At 37.7% G+C, this 16356-nt stretch overlaps 1 protein-coding gene across 1 annotated transcript in view; it reads right to left on the reverse strand.

Annotated features, from left to right (window-relative positions):
• THUMPD3 (THUMP domain 3 tRNA guanosine methyltransferase) overlaps positions 1 to 15560 on the reverse strand; it is a 32431-nt gene extending 16871 nt beyond the window's left edge. Inside the window, 6 exon segments of the mRNA XM_082847662.1 lie at positions 64 to 133; positions 2286 to 2416; positions 6015 to 6491; positions 12729 to 12806; positions 13894 to 14182; positions 15485 to 15560. Of these exon segments, the coding sequence (XP_082703788.1) occupies positions 64 to 133; positions 2286 to 2416; positions 6015 to 6491; positions 12729 to 12806; positions 13894 to 14148 (1011 nt within the window). The 5' untranslated portion in view covers positions 14149 to 14182; positions 15485 to 15560.
• Positions 15561 to 16356: the final 796 nt, after the last annotated feature.

Genomic DNA, 16356 nt, shown 5'->3' on the forward strand with positions numbered 1-16356 from the left:
CAGACAAAAATAAAATTTAAAAAATAATAAATAAATAAATAAAAGCTAAAGAAAAGTTATTACCTCAATTGATATTGCCCCTGTTCCACACATCGGATCAACTATTACATCAGTAGGCTGAGGAGCACAGAGCCTAGAGAAGAAAACAGCCTATGTGAACAGACAAGACTTCCACAAAGACTATTCCTAAAGCTGTAAGATCAAAGGCCTGTTATGCTAGCATGAAGAAACAATTGATATTTATTTTTAAAATCAATTTGTAATTACATGTTGACTCTATATCCTAGCACTTACAAAAACATTACATATAACTAAAAGTCCCCTTTGACTACCATCCAAAATCCCATTTCACTTCCAAATGGAAATAGCTTCTAGATCTGTTAATATATGTGTGTATATGCTTTTAGAAAACACATGTTATTTTGTATATAGACCTGTGTTGTTACATTTAAAACAACTCAAATGTGTGAAGTAGAATATATATCAATATAAGTTTACTGGAAATTATTCATTCAGTATTCCTTTCCTAATTAATTCAATTTGAAAGATAATAACATTGCTATAAAATAACTGCTTTACTTTGAGCACCTAGTATTTGCCAGGCATGGATTTAAGCTCTTTGCATGCATTATCTCTTTTAGTCCTTTTAACCATCTTGTGAGATAGGTTACTATTATTATTCTCATTTACAGATAAGCTGATGCAAACCTGTCCATGGACACAAAGCTAGTAGGTGACAGAGTCAGGATTAGAGGAATTACTGTTAGTGGCTTAAATGTTACCTCTTCTATGAAGCATCCCCTCCTCAGACAGGCGACAAGGTTTCTCTTTCCTCCTTTTGTCCTGCTATTCTTTCCACATTCTATTATGGTTCTCCCTTACAAAACTGAGATTCCTGGGGACTAACTCTGGATTCTTATTGTAATACCTGCCCAGCTCTACTTCTCCATTCCTGCCCCTCAACACACGGCAACAGAATCCTTGGCAACCCTCTTGGTAGTAAGCAACCCCGTACTCCTAGCCACTGCTGCTGCGTCTGGGTGAACACATGACTGAAACTATGTCAACCAGATTCTCTCTTCTAAGACGTGGGAACAAAGAGCTAGAAGACCTAGGCAGTATGGGGCTGGCTGGTTATTTAAAATTGGAAATACATAAATTTAGATGACGGGCAGCCATTTGCACAGATGAGCAAAACAAGAACCTGTAGGCTCCCAGGGTAGATAAAAGTGACTGTCTAGGTTTCTGGTGGTTTTCTAAGACCTGGTTCCTACCCTTCTTAAGATATGGCTTTTAGTTTTTCTGTGGATTTCCCAAGACTTCTCAGTATCTTGCCAGTAATTCCCCCTCCCACACAATCATCACTTTTTTTTAATCTTAAACTAGCTTACTTAGGTTTCTAACAGTTGCACCCAAAATAACTCTCCATATCCCTGGCTCCCACCATAATGCCTGGCAGTAGATAATAAATGTTTGTTAAATGAATGAAGACTAGGAGCTCTTCCTTAATCAAACGGGTGCAGTTTTCTATTGTTGTCATTGAATTGACAGGTTCCAATTGTATTGAACTAGGACTCCATGGATGAGCAGGGTAAAAGAGGAAGCAAAGATTGGAGGAGTAGGAAATACAATTAACTACCAGGCTATGCCAGGCACTGTATGTAACAGGTATTTTTCATCTGTTTTTGCAATTTACTCCTCACTAATAATCCTTTAAGTCTAATATCAAACCCATTTTGCAGTCTGGCAAACAGAAACTTAGAGAAAACAACTCGTCCTAGTGGTGGAAAGAAACACCCAATCAAAGGGAAAAGGGCAAAGGAGAAAGAAAGTTATATCTTGCTCTTGGAAAAGTGGAAAATTTTCCATGTGAGTATAAAATTTTAAAATATAAGTAAAAGCTCTCTGTGTTCACTTATACATTATACACATTAAAAAAATCTCTGCTTTCATCTGCTTCACTGCATAGAAATGAAACAAAGCAAAATTTGTTCTATTTCCCAACACGCAGTATATCCTTTCTAAACAGAAACGTGATAACCACGTTCAAGAGGCAGATGAAAACTACTGTTCTCATTTTAAAATCAAGAAAATTGAGATAGTAATTAAGTGATATTTTCAGGATCTCAAGGAATCAACATTGGATACAAAGAAAGAGCTTTAGCTTTTTATCCTGTTCCTTAACTACTAGATTCTAACACAGTACCTCACAAAAAATTACATTTTGAAGGGAAAATTCAAACCAAGTTGTCACTTTCATCTACATGGCAAACCCATTCTCTTACCTGAGCATCCCATAGGCAAGAGTAGATCTAAGAGTTGTGGGTCCAAAATGTGTGATATTTCTTCGGTGGAGACTCTCTTCTGTCAATGCAATGCCCACAACAATTTCATTATCATGGATATTCAAAAGAACCTATAAAATAATAAAATAGTTTTAGGGTTATTCGAACTGTACTTATCACTAAGATTTTAAAATTTGAGGCTTTATTAATTTTTGTTACTTTATTACTGAGGTATACTTTGCATACAGTAAAATGCACAAATCTTAAGTGTGAAGCGCAGTAATTTTTACATATAAATGCTGTGTAACCATCATATATACATATATATAGTTTTTCTTGCCCTCTGTCAATACCCACCACAAATTATCATTAATCTGACCACTACCGTGATAAATTCTTCTGTCTTTTTTTGAGCTTCATATAAATGAAATAATTTAAGAATACTGTATTTAAAATTTTTTTAATCTATTTTATTCTCCTTTTAATTCACCATATTCACAAGTTAGCTATAACCAGATTCCCCCCGAATTTTTATAAGAGAAACACATTTTGAAGGTTTCCAGGTTTTTAATATGCATTTTTACAATTTTTAACTTTTTTGGAAAAAATTCCAAACATCCAGAAATGCTGGCACAACACTGGCACAACGAACTCTTAAGTATGCTCTTCATTTAGATTAACCAACTATTAACGATGGGCCACATTTGCTTTAAAACCTATTATTTTTTTAGTATTTTTTAAAACTTGACTCAAGTAATGTCTGTGAAAGAATGTTTCTTTTTGGTCTTAGTTATAGTTTTTCTAACACACAGTTAAATATATACTATTCAAACAAAAATAAAAGTTGAAATAAAATATGTTCTGCAATCTTCCACCTAAAATTTCCTCATAATGATCTTAACAGCAGCAGCTAACACTTACCTAGCTATATGCAAACCACTGTTCTACACACTTTATATCTGTTACCTCATTTCATAGCCACACCCTCTGAGCTAGGTATTATTATCCTCCTTTTATAGATAAGGAAATCAAGGCACAAAGAGGTTGGTTTCCTTGCCCAAAGTTATGCAGCTCGTAAACTGAGATTTAAATCCATGTAGTATGGCTCCAGAGTCTGTACTCTGAGCTCCCATGCTAACTTCTGGACATCACTGTTCTAGTTAGCCTATTCATTCTCATAACAGCTGTTACAAGAAAAAAAAGAATGGGGACTTGTTCTTCTGATTTGATATGCAAAAACAAAAGTTACAGAGAGAACAGGCAACTTGCCCCAGATTCAAGTGTCCCAAAAGCAACAGTAAATGACTCCTTGGTGAAAACGTCAGCTGCTAGGGGCCTTTTAAGCTGTCAGAGATGGAAAGACTTGTTAGTATGGCTCACATGTGAATCACCCTTATAGTAGAAGATTGAGACCAAGGAGGGTAAGCATGCTAAAAAGAGGTATCTGGATTTGGGAATCTAGCAGAATTTAAGAAAAAGGACAGCTGGCTCTAGCATGAGTATTAGCAATGATGTCCTGATTTTAGAAGGTCAAGGTTTGTTTTAAAAATGTATTCCACTTCAGAAGCAAAGTCTGAAACCAAGACACACAAAACAAAATAGTTGTTTTAATTCTTCTGAATTTTATAATCTGACAGTCCACATAATGTTGTAAAAAGCACTAGATTAGAAATTAGAAAATTCAAGTCTTAATAGCTCCCATCTATTAAGCATGTAGTATAGACCAGGTATCACACCAGATACTTAAAATGTATAATCTCATTTAACCTTCAGGACACACAGGTATAAACTATTATTGGCTCCATTTGAAACAGAGGCTCAGAGAGAATAACTTGTCCAAAGTTACACAGTTAGGGAGTCAAAAGTTGGATCTAGCTCTGTCTCAATAGCTCATGCTCTTGTTAATGATACCCTACAGTTTTCTTCCTTTGTGACATCTTTGGTTCTGGTATCAGGGTGATGGTGGCCTCACAGAATGAGTTTGGGAGTGTTCCTCCCTCTGCTATATTTTGGAAGAGTTTGAGAAGGATAAGTGTTAGCTGTTCTCTAAACGTTTGATAGAATTCGCCTGTGAAGGCATCTGGTCCTGGGCTTTTGTTTGTTGGAAGATTTTTAATCACAGTTTCAATTTCAGTGCTTGTGATTGGTCTGTTCATATTTTCTATTTCTTCCTGGTTCAGTCTCGGAAGGTTGTGCATTTCTAAGAATTTGTCCATTTCTTCCACGTTGTCCATTTTATTGGCATATAGTTGCTTGTAGTAATCTCTCATGATGCTTTGTATCTCTTTAGTGTCAGTTGTTACTTCTCCTTTTTCATTTCTAATTCTATTGATTTGAGTCTTCTTTTTTTCTTGATGAGTCTGGCTAATGGTTTCTCAATTTTGTTCATCTTCTCAAAGAACCAGCTTTTAGTTTTACTGATCTTTGCTATAGTTTCCTTCATTTGTTTTTCATTTATTTCTGATCTGATCTTTATGATTTATTTCCTTCTGCTAACTTTGGGGGTTTTTTTGTACTTCTTTCTCTAATTGCTTTAGATGTAAGGTTAGGTTGTTTATTTGAGATGTTTCTTGTTTCTTAAGTAGGATTGTATTGCTATAAACTTCCCTCTTAGAACTGCTTTTGCTGCATCCCATAGGTTTTGAGTCGTTGTGTAGACATTTTTCCAAAGATATACAGATTGCCAACAAACACATGAAAGGATGCTCAACATCATTAATCATTAGAGAAATGCAAATCAAAAACTACAATGAGATATCATCTCACACCGGTCAGAATGGCCATCATCAAAAAATCTACAAACAATAAATGCTGGAGAGGGTGTGGAGAAAAGGGAACCCTCTTGCACTGTTGGTGGGAATGTAAACTGATACAGCCACTATGGAGAACAGTATGGAGGTTGCTTAAAAAACTACAAATAGAACTACCATACGACCCAGCAATCCCACTACTGGGCATATACCCTGAGAAAACCATAATTCAAAAAGAGTCATGTACCACAACGTTCACTACAGCTCTATTTACAATAGCCAGGACATGGAAGCAACCCTGAGTGTCCACTGACAGATGAATGGATAAAGAAGATGTGGCACATATATACAATGGAATATTACTCAGCCATAAAAAAGAAACGAAATTGAGTTATTTGTAGTGAGGTGGATGGACCTAGAGTCTATCATACAGAGTGAAGTAAGTCAGAAAGAGAAAAACAAATACTGTATGCTAACACATATATATGGAATCTAAGAAAAAAATGGTCATGAAGAACCTAGGGGCAAGACAGGAATAAAGACGCAGACCTACTAGAGAATGGACTTGAAGATATGGGAAGGGGGAAGGGTAAGCTGGGACAAAGTGAGAGAGTGGCATGGACGTATATACACTACCAAATGTAAAATAGATAGCTAGTGGGAAACCGCCACATAGCACAGGGAGATCAGCTCGGTGCTGTGTGACCACCTAGAGGGGTGGGGTAGGAAGGGTGGGAGGGAGGGAGACGCAAGAGGGAAGAGATATGGGGATATATGTATAACTGATTCATTTTGTTATAAAGCAGGAACTAACACACCATTGTTAAGCAATTATACTCCAATAAAGATGTTAAAAAAAAAAGATACCCTATTAGCTTTGTGGCCTCAGTTTAATTGTCCATAAGATTGGGTTAGTCTTGAAAATTCTACACATTTATGAGAGCCTTCTTGAATCCTCACAGTAAGAGCCTGCACTTACCTCCACATCAAAGTTGGTCATGTCAGCCTTCCACTTAAAATAATCTTGAACAGCACCCCCAAAATCTCTTGCCGCCTCATTTGAGGAAAAGCAATGTTTCTCTCCTGCCCTGTTGCATGTGACTCTAAACTTCAGCACTTCAGGATCAGTTTCTTCTTTTGAGCTTTCCTCAGTCTCATCTTTGCAAGATGTCAAATCATCACCTACTAATGTTGATATCTCTTCTTTGATGGCTGCATTTTCATAATAGTCTAAGATCTGTGAATCTAAGACATTGTTAGTGAACTCTTTTTTGACATCTCTCTCATCTGTTTTGTCTCCTCGTCCACTTTCAATCTTCTCTTTACTTGAATTCTGATTTATCTTTTTGTGCTTTGTTTTTTTTTTCTTGAAACATGTGTTAATTTTCCATATTTTTAAAGGGTCTGACCATGGAAGCTTCCCAGCCAAGTCCTCAAAATCCTTTAGAACTTCTTCCTATAAAAGAGAGAATGAAATCCATTCATTTCATTCATTTCTCACCACTTTAATTGAACAAATAAACCCCTACTTTGCCTACAGACTACGTTAATTGTTATGTTGCGGGTGGCAGGAGTACAGGACAAAAGAGTAAATAATATAATGTCTGCAATTGAGGAAATTAAAGTCTCACTGAAAATTAAGATTTACACAAATTAAGGCTACTACAGAATACTACAAGACAGAATGGTAGATCAGAGGCTGGGATTCAAGATTAAAATGTAAGCAAATAAGTAACTATTAACAGTGGTTACCTCCAGCGAGTAGAAATGAGGAGATGAAAGACAGGGGAGGGAAGGCAGCTTACCTCTCACTGACTTCCTTTTGAATTTTGTGCTGTGTATACAAATTAACTATTTTTGAAAAGAAAAAACCCAAAGCTTAAGCAGTTAAAAATGTATCTATCCAATTTCTAAATAGTATCTATAGTCATCTTTTAGAAAAGTAAATCTGATCATGCTTAAAGCCCCTCAACAGCCTCCCATTACACCCCCCAAAATTTAACTTCCTTAAAAAGCCCAAACAACCCGACTCTTGCCTGTGTCTCTTACATCACTTCAGGATCATTCTCTCTCTAGCTTCATACCTCTGCTTGGAAGGTATTTGCTTCATATGGCCTCTCTGCATTGCTGGTTCTCTTCTCATTATTTAACAGCAATTTAAAAGGCACATCCTTTGAGAGACCTGCTCTACTTAAAGTAATCCTCTCAAGTCATTCTTTTCTCATTTTATTTTCTTTAGAGAACTTAACATTATCTAAAGTTATTAGGTTTAGGCTCCTCCCAGAAGGTAAGCACAGGGTGGAAAGACCTTGGCTGTCTTGACCATTGCTATAAACCACACATTAGAGCAGTGTCTGGTGTAAAAAAGGTGCTCAGTAAACAGCTAATGGATATGTGGTAAAATGTTAAAATGGGTGGTACAGAGCCGTGCTGTCCAATTCAACAGCCACTAGTCACATACAGCTACTGAAATATTTTAAATGATTTAAAATTAAAAATTCAGTTTCTCAGTCATATTAGCTACACTTCACATGGCTATCATGCTGGACAGCATAAACATACAACATTTCCATCAGAAGTTCTGGTGCAGAGCACTGGCACAGACAGTATATGTTACTGAAGATCAAAGTAGAAAGAAATCAGTGCTGACTGATGGAGCTGAGACTTGAATTGGAAATGAGTGAAGGCTCTAATACTACTTGAAACCTGATGAAATAATGGTAATTTCAGGTTGGGCAAATTCAATTTTATTTACAAATAATTTCCATATAAAGGGCATCTATAGGACTTGTAGGTTTAACATGGTGGGATAACACTGGTACAGCCCCTTTCTTTCTTCAGAAACCACTCTAAAAGAAAAGAACAACAGAAATACCAACTCTAACCTAATAGAATCTACATGATATCTGTAACCTAGAAACAGAACATAAGAATTCTAACATAAGAATTCCCAGGTTCAGTGAAGGTAAAGCAGAGGTGCAGAAAGACAACAGAGGGAGAATGACTACAGATCTCAGACAAAGGGGAGAGCAGTCTGCAGAGCAGTAGGAAATAAACTCTTCTCTGGAACAGCAGGGAACAAGTACATGCACTGAGAGGGAGCGTCCCTGGATCTCGTTTGTACCCAGAAGCAGCAGAGGAGAGAAATGGAGGCTGAACAAGGAATCTCACAGACATGCTCTATTTGCTGGAAACAGAGTAGAGATGGGGAGATATACTCTACATTGTGAATAACCCTAAAGCTGCTGAATGCTTCCAGCTAGGGAGAAGTAATGGTTAAAAGAACTCATTAAGTGGTATGGAAATTACACCTCAATAAAGCTATTTAAAAAAAAAGGAAGAGAACTCATTCACCACAACCTTTTGTCAAAAGGAACTTCACAGTGAACCAGAGGGATTTCTTGCTATCTTGGAACAGTTCCTGAACCTCCTATAAACAGTAGGCCCAAGAGGAACTACCTCATTCAAAGATGAGCAATTATCAAAAGTTATCAGCACCAGATTTATATGAACGGAAAAAAGAAGAAAAGGGACAGAAAAACAGTGGACTAAATCCAGTGACCAGAAAGACACTGCCACAGAGCAGCTGAAAACCGTGGTCAAATATATTGACATGACATCAAAAAGTGTAATAAGGAGATACTTTTGTAAAATAAGAGCTCAAAGCAGAGATATAAAAGCAGGAAAAAGATGAGGGGAGCCGCCAGAAGGAGATGAAACAGGATCTTGTAGAGTTCAAAGAAAAGTGGAATAAAAAAACAAACCACTGCAAAAATGAAGACCATATTGAAAGCACCACATATAAAAGCCACCGCTGAAAACACAGTAAGGGATGTGAAGAAAAGTAAAGCAAATACAATAAAAATGAGCAAAAATTTTAAAATGGATTAGAGAGAACATGATAAAACATCAAAGACAGTCAAAGAGATCCTGCTGTATGTATAACTGGTTTATCCCTGATGGAGGGATTTAAAATAAAGAAAACATACTAAAAAAATAATTCAAGAAAACTTTCAAGAAACATAAATGGAAGTGAATTTCTCTACAGACTGACATGTCTTAACTGGAATTAGCAACAAGGAGATGTACCCTGGTGAACTTCAAAATTGAAAAAAAAAAATCATCTGGGCATCAAGCAAAAATAACAAGAAAGCAACAAATAAGGAGGAAAAATAACAGGATGACTTCAGAATTCTCCATGGCAACATTTCATGCTAGAAGAGAACAAACATTGTCTATGATATTCTTAAGGAAGGAAAGCGTGACTCCAAATTTTAAACCCAAACTATTAATCAAATAGAAAGGTGAAAGACAAACATTTGTGAACTCATGCCAGTCAAGAGATAAAAACTGTAACAAAAGGACAGGTAGTATGTCTATAATCAATTTAACTATAGGACTAAAATGAAAACAAATACAGGGATTATGACTGCAAAACAGAATGTAAATGTTACAAAGTGGCCTGTCCTTAGAGGGGAAAGGGAACAGAAGATGGAAAGTAATTTAAGCACACTGATATCCTCTCCTCTCATACCCCAAGGTCAAAGGATAGAAATTAATGCTTAGCAGAGAAAGTGCAAAACACAGGCAGTTTGGTGCTTCCAGAATATAATCTCAGTGACTTTTCATGCAGCATTAAAGCTTTTCGGGTTTCATCCAATCTTTAAAAAAAATAATAAATAAAGATGATTTTTAAAAAAGTATATTTAAAGGATTTAAAGGCATGTGGTTCAACACTAAGAAAAATTATAAAACTGGAAGGTGAAAGGGAAGGAAGAGAGATGTGGGAAATATGCCAATTTCATCATTGCTCTTAGTAGGGATTCAAAAATACTGTGTAAGCAGTAGATTAAGTTGTATTTATAAAGGTAATAGCTAGAGAGCAAATACAAGCCTTCCAAATATTTTAAAACACGTGCACGGGGAAAAAGCAAAGAAAACACATAACATAAATTTTTAAAAAGAAAGAAAAAGAAAGCAGAAGGCATGTAGCATAAATGTGACTGAACCAAGACCAAACATTTCTGTCGTGTCAATAAACATCAATGGGATAAACTTATTAAACAGAAAAATGACCCTCAGACTGAATATGTACAAGGGTGTATATAGGATGTTCATTGCACTACTGTAATAGCAAGACTGTGAAAAATCCTAATGTCCTAAAATGGGACCGATTAAATTGTGATACAGTCAAATCCAACAATGATATTGCCATGATCTCCAAGAAAAATGAGAAAAAGCACAGCACAGGACAGTATGTATGTCATACTTCCATTTGTGTAAATATGTAAATAAAATACACATATTCATAAAATATCTCTAGAAGGATATCTCAGAAATTGGTAACAGTTGTTGCCTCCAAGGAGGGAAACACGTGGTATGAAAACAGCGGAATACTTTTCACTGTATATCTTTTCAGTCTTTACAGTTTTGCTCTAAGAACATGTATAAACTAGCTTAAAAAAATTTTAATCACAGATGTTAGCCTTTTTTTAAATCAGTTAATAAAAAGGCTAATAAAATTCATGATATCATCTGAATATTTAAAAATAAGAGAACCCATTAGAATGCTTAAACTAACAGGCTTTTATAAGCCATGAGAAAGTATAATGCAACAAAGAAAAACTGATGGTCAACAGAATGAAAACTAGAAGCGAATGTTTAAAAACAAGGTTTTATTGGGGGCATGTTCCAAATTAAGTCCACAAAGTGGAGGGCTTAACAATTTCTCATGGTTATACACAAGAGAAGTTGCCCTTGCAGAGATCTGAAAATCTACCTCAGGGCTTCCCTGGTGGCGCAGCAGTTAAGAATCCACCTGCCAATGCAGGGGACACAGGTTCATGCCCTGGTCTGGGCAGATCCCACATGCCGTGGAGCAACTAAGCCCATGTGCCACAACTTCTGAGCCTGAGTGCCATAACTACTGAAGCCCATGCGCCTAGAGCCCATGCTCCGCAACAAGAAAAGCCACCGCAATGAGAAGCCCGCGCACTGCAACGAAGAGTAGCCCCCGCTCGCCGCAACTAGAGAAAGCCCGTGTGCAACAACAAAGACCCAATGCAGCCAAAAGTAAAATAAATAAATTAATTAAAAAAAAAAAAATAAAAGGTGAAATTATTTTTAAAAAAAAGAAAAAAAAATGAAAGAAAATCTGCCTTAATCCCTGCTGCTCTTCTTCTGGGACTTCCACCAGTAATATCTTTTGCAGTTACTTACAAGGCAACTCTGAATACCTGGCTCATATAGAACCATTCCATAATAACAAATTCACCTCCAAAAATACTCAAAATAATACAAATTCTAAGATGACAAAAACATAGTAATTGAAGAAAATATTAATAACACCCTAGTAGGTTAGAGGCAAGAATTTAAGATGGACACTTATAGTTTTAAAAAATATGTTAACATTTATTCATGTATAGAATTGACTATCACAATTTTGAAATACTTAAGAGCAAAAACTGTCAGTACCCTGCCTGCTATTCACTAGTTTTATAGATATGATATGGTTGGCAATGCCTATCAGAAGGCTGAAGGGTTATAAAACTAGTGTTAGAAGTTACATTTTTAGTTAATAAAATTATCATCTATTTTGAGTCTCAGTTCTTTTAGGTCTGTTTTTTTCTAGGTTGGGGGTTCATATCAGTTTAGTTTTTGAAATCAACCTGTTGTCAATAAATAAAAATTAGAGAATTAGGCAGCACATCACAACTTTAAAAAAGATTATTTCTAATATAGGCAATAAAACTGAAAGAAAAAAGTTTTCAAGCATTTGACTCTGGAAACCAGACCAAAAAGCAATCTGGAAAAATACCAAAGACTCACTGTGATCTATTTTCAGCGTTCAGCTTAGGCAGTGTCTCAATATTTAGGAATCAGATGCTAAATACAAGTTGGGGACAAAGCTGTTATCCTAACAACTGAAGGAGTATTTAGATATTACTTTGGCTTTATTTCAAAAAACAAGCTAGAGAAGAAAGCAGGGCAAAAGGAGCATGGTGAGAGAAAGTGTTATTTGTAGATGACACAAACTGTCACCTACTCTGGTTCACAGCCTAGAAGCAATTCTATTTTGAAACCATATACATCAGCAAAGCTCATCTAAGGTGTCCATCTTTTGTAAGAAAGTCAAACAATTTGTTCTATTTCTTATAAGTTTTTCAATATTGATATTTATTTCTTTGTTGTTATTCTTTCATCTTTTTAGAAAATGGAATACAATTAACATATAATATTATTTTAGTCTCAGGTGTACACATAATGATTCAGTATTTGTTTACATTGCAAAATGATCACCACAATCTAGTTAACATCTGTCACCATACCATTAAAATTTTTTTTCTTGTGACGAGAACTTTTAAGACCTACTATCTTAGCAATTTGCAAATGTGCAATACAGTATTAATTACAGTCACCATACTGTACATTATAGCCCCAGCACTTACTTATAACTGGAAATCTGTACCTGTTGACTCCCTTCATCCATTCCCCACCCCCTGCAATAATGATTTTTAAAAGCAACTTTTGCGATGGACTATCAATAAATCTCTGGATTTTACTGTAAAAGTCTCCCAGTATTCTATATTATAAAGGCAGCAGTAATGCTAAACGATACACAGAGTGTGAAAAGTGGAAATAATCTCTTTGGGAAGACGGCTGAAAATCAGCTACTGCATTTGGGATAGCTCACCTTTGTTTCTTTGAACTGGTAATCCTTAAACTCCTGAACAACCACAAATAAGTTATCAACTGATCTCAGACAGTGAACCTGGGGAGGGAAAAAAATGTTAGAAACAAATTTCTCCAAAAACTTTTGAAGTGCATAAACTATCAGCATTTAAATATAAAAATCAGGTACAAAGATTTTAAAGCAGCTAATACCTATAATTTGTATTTAAAATTTTTCCCAGCTTCTGTTCCTCTACAGAAAAGGAAAAAAGACAGATGGCAGGATAGAAGCTTGAAGTGTTATGTGGGCAACATGGGTTTTGGGGGGAAGGGAGAGAGGAAGACAGTGAAGTGGGGCTTTATACTGCCCTCATGGCTCTCTGGGGTACTGTATAGGTAGGGTTTGAGCTCCAGCTCTGTGATTATTAGCTAAGCAACCCTGTGCAAATTACTTACTCCTAAGCTCAATTTTAGGAATAAAATTAATTAATCCTTAATTAATGAGGATAATGGTAGGGCCTATCTTTACAAAGCTGCTGAGTTGTTATCTAAAACACTGGATGAAAAATACTTGCTTACCAATTCATCCCACAGATATGTAGTGGGTGTCTACTATATTCCAGATACTAAGAGCTTGGGAGATATTGACCAAAAAAAAGAAAAAAAACAAACAAACAGGCAACAATCCCTGCCCTCATGTTGCTTATGTAGTAATGAGATACAGCTTAGCTTTTACTTTAGTGGGATGGCAGTTTGCTGACCTTCACTTCTCACCTTCAGTGATTCCTAATTACTTTTGAGCAAGAATAAATTTGACACAGATAAAAAGAAAAATCTCTCCCTTTATGCTTCACCACTGAAGTCTAAACTTCAGCTAGATGCTGAAGTAAATAAATTCTAAGAGGCGTAGCAGATACTAAGAATTTCTTCATAAGTCTCACAGGATCCTTTCTGGTGAATTCATCCTCAGGAAATACTAGGATCACTTCTAAAAAATATAGCAAACCTAGTAGTCACACTTACAAATCAGTACCCAAAGGAAAATGCAGTAATACTTTAAAATTACCTGATTTGGGGCAGAGCAAAGAAAAGAAAAGCAATAAGGATTCCAGAGAGGTCTGTAAACTAGAAAGTAACCATAAAATGATATATTTAGAAAACTATTTTAAACATTGCTTCATTCAAACCTGAGCCAGACTTTCCACTGAAATGTCAAAATATATCTTGCCCCGGTCTTTGCTGATTTTGCACGGTGACCCCAATTTCTCTCTCACTTCATCTGCAGCTGTTTGCTCAAAACCAGTAGGCACAGTGGCTCCAATAGTGACTTGGAGATGTTCAGACTCACTTCTGAGGCCACTTTCTGTCACTTGTATAGACCTCTGGTTCTCATGAAGGTTCACATCCAGGAGCTGGTTAGTGGCTTCTTGAACATCAGACATATTGGCAGTGCTTCCAAGGTCCTGAATATAGTCCCTTTAAAAGTAGTACAGAAAAGAAAAAGAAATAATGCCTAAACGTTATCACCTCTTATTTCAACTATAACTAAAAACATCTGCTTTGGAGGTCTGGCAGAACAACGCAACACAACGGAATCAGTATTCACCAAAGATAAAAGGACTGAATAACATGGGTACAAAGTGGAGGATATAAAATATTATTAAACAAACAATACAGGTACTGTGGAAGAAAAGGAGACAGACAAGAGTATCTCCACAGCATGCAATATTTGGTTTGGGATCACCTATCTTGATGATAGCCATCGCATAACTACAACAGTTAATCCCAAAACAGAAGTTGCTACAACACATTCAAAAATATTTCTACATCTAGTCCTTTTTCAGCTAGCAGTTAAGAACATGGGGCTTTGGAATTTCAGACCTGGGTCTGAATTCTTGCCCTCACCATTCAGAGGCTGAATGACCTAAAACAAGTTTATTCTCCATTGCCTCAACTTCCTTATCTGCCAAATGGGAACTGAATAATGCCTCTCTCTTAGAGTTGTTGTAAGACTTCAGTGGGAATAGCATACTGCCAGGCCCATGATTAAAACTTGCTAATTAAGGATATCTATCTTCCTCCTTGAAATGGACAGTGATTCATGCATTAAAAAATGATCAACTGAGCACCTACTATCTAGTGACTACAAATATTTGAATGCCTAGGACAGGATAGGCTCTGGGATGCTTGGATGGGCATCAAGAGAGACCTGTGAACTATTTAAACCAGTAAGCCAAATTTCCTTTATCTGAGCTTTTGGTAGGGTGGGGGGCGGGGTGGAGTAGGAGGGACTAAAGAGCTGGGTGGGAGGTGGAGATCAATAGTTCTCGGCAGATTTTCAAAGTTTCGTGAGCCAAAACAAGTAGGCCCAGAGTACCTACACAGTTCTTGTTCTGTACCCGGGACAGGCGACAGTGTCTAAGACAAATAAATGTCAGTTCCTGCCATTAAGGAGCTCACAATCACTGTGATAACGACCTCCATCTGCTAAATAAGGCAGCTGAAGCCCACGAAAGGACGTATCCTACCACGGTCAGAGAGCCAACCAATGGCGCAGGCTAGAATGAAACCCACGTCTCCCGACTACCACCCCCAGGGCCCTAATCACAGGATCCTGGGGAGCAGGTGAAGCCCAGGGAAAGGTAGCGAGAAGGGCTCCACCGTGGATCGGGCTGAAGTGTACCCAGTCTCCGGCCCGGGTCGCAAGACGAAGGCCGCCCTTCCCTGCCGAGGGTCAGCAGCGCCCCAACGGGCCACTCCCACCCGCCGCCCGGTTACCGGTCGCCAATGAACACCCTTCCGGCTCCCGGTGCCGCCGAGGCCAGCGCGCCCAGGTCACCGCGCCGGAAGTCGCCTCGGTGCCCCGGAAACGGAAGTCTGGTGGGGCGGTCACAGGGGCTCCGCGCTAGGGGCGGGCGCCGGTGCGAGGTCGCTGAGGAAAGGGAGTGTGTGTAAAGGTCTGTGCGCGGTGGCGTGCAGTAGGTGGTGGTTGGTTTCTGCGGTTGCGGACAGGCGCCTCAGCAAGCTGAACCGGGGAGGCCGCGGGCTTCGTCGCCAGACGTCTTTGTAGCTAACTTTAGAGAGCGCTTAGCGGCGCTGGCACTGAGTAAGCGCTTCACACGCGTCATTTAATTTGTTCCAATAATTCTCAAGTGGCAGGGGCCACCCCTCTTAAAGCCGGGGAAACAGTCTCACAGAGGTTAAGTATCTTGCCCAAAACGTCCCCCACAGCACTTTAGAGGCAGAACTGGGATTTGAACTTGGGTGCTGTGACTCCAGAATGCTTGCTCTTAGCGTCTGAGCCAGTATTGCCCAAACTAGTCCCTGAGTTGTACATTGCCTCCATTATTTTTGCCCAATTGTACTGTTGTTTACTTAACACTTTTCTTTAAATTTATAGTTTCAACAAGTTATTTTAGAAGGAGATTTTACAATTCAGCAACAAAAAGTAATTCATTTAAAAATGGGCAAAGGCCATTTGGAATATTTCTCCAGAGAAGACACGCATATGGTCAACAGTCACGTGGAAGGATGATCAAGGTTACTAGTCATTAGGGAAATGCAAATTAAAACCGCAGTGAAATACCTATTTGAGTGGCTAAAAGTTTTAAAAAGTGGACATGCCAAGTTTCAGTAAGGGTGTGGAGCAA

Source organism: Leucopleurus acutus (assembly GCF_964270905.1).
Source record: "Leucopleurus acutus genome assembly, chromosome: 10".
NCBI lineage: Eukaryota > Metazoa > Chordata > Mammalia > Artiodactyla > Delphinidae > Leucopleurus > Leucopleurus acutus.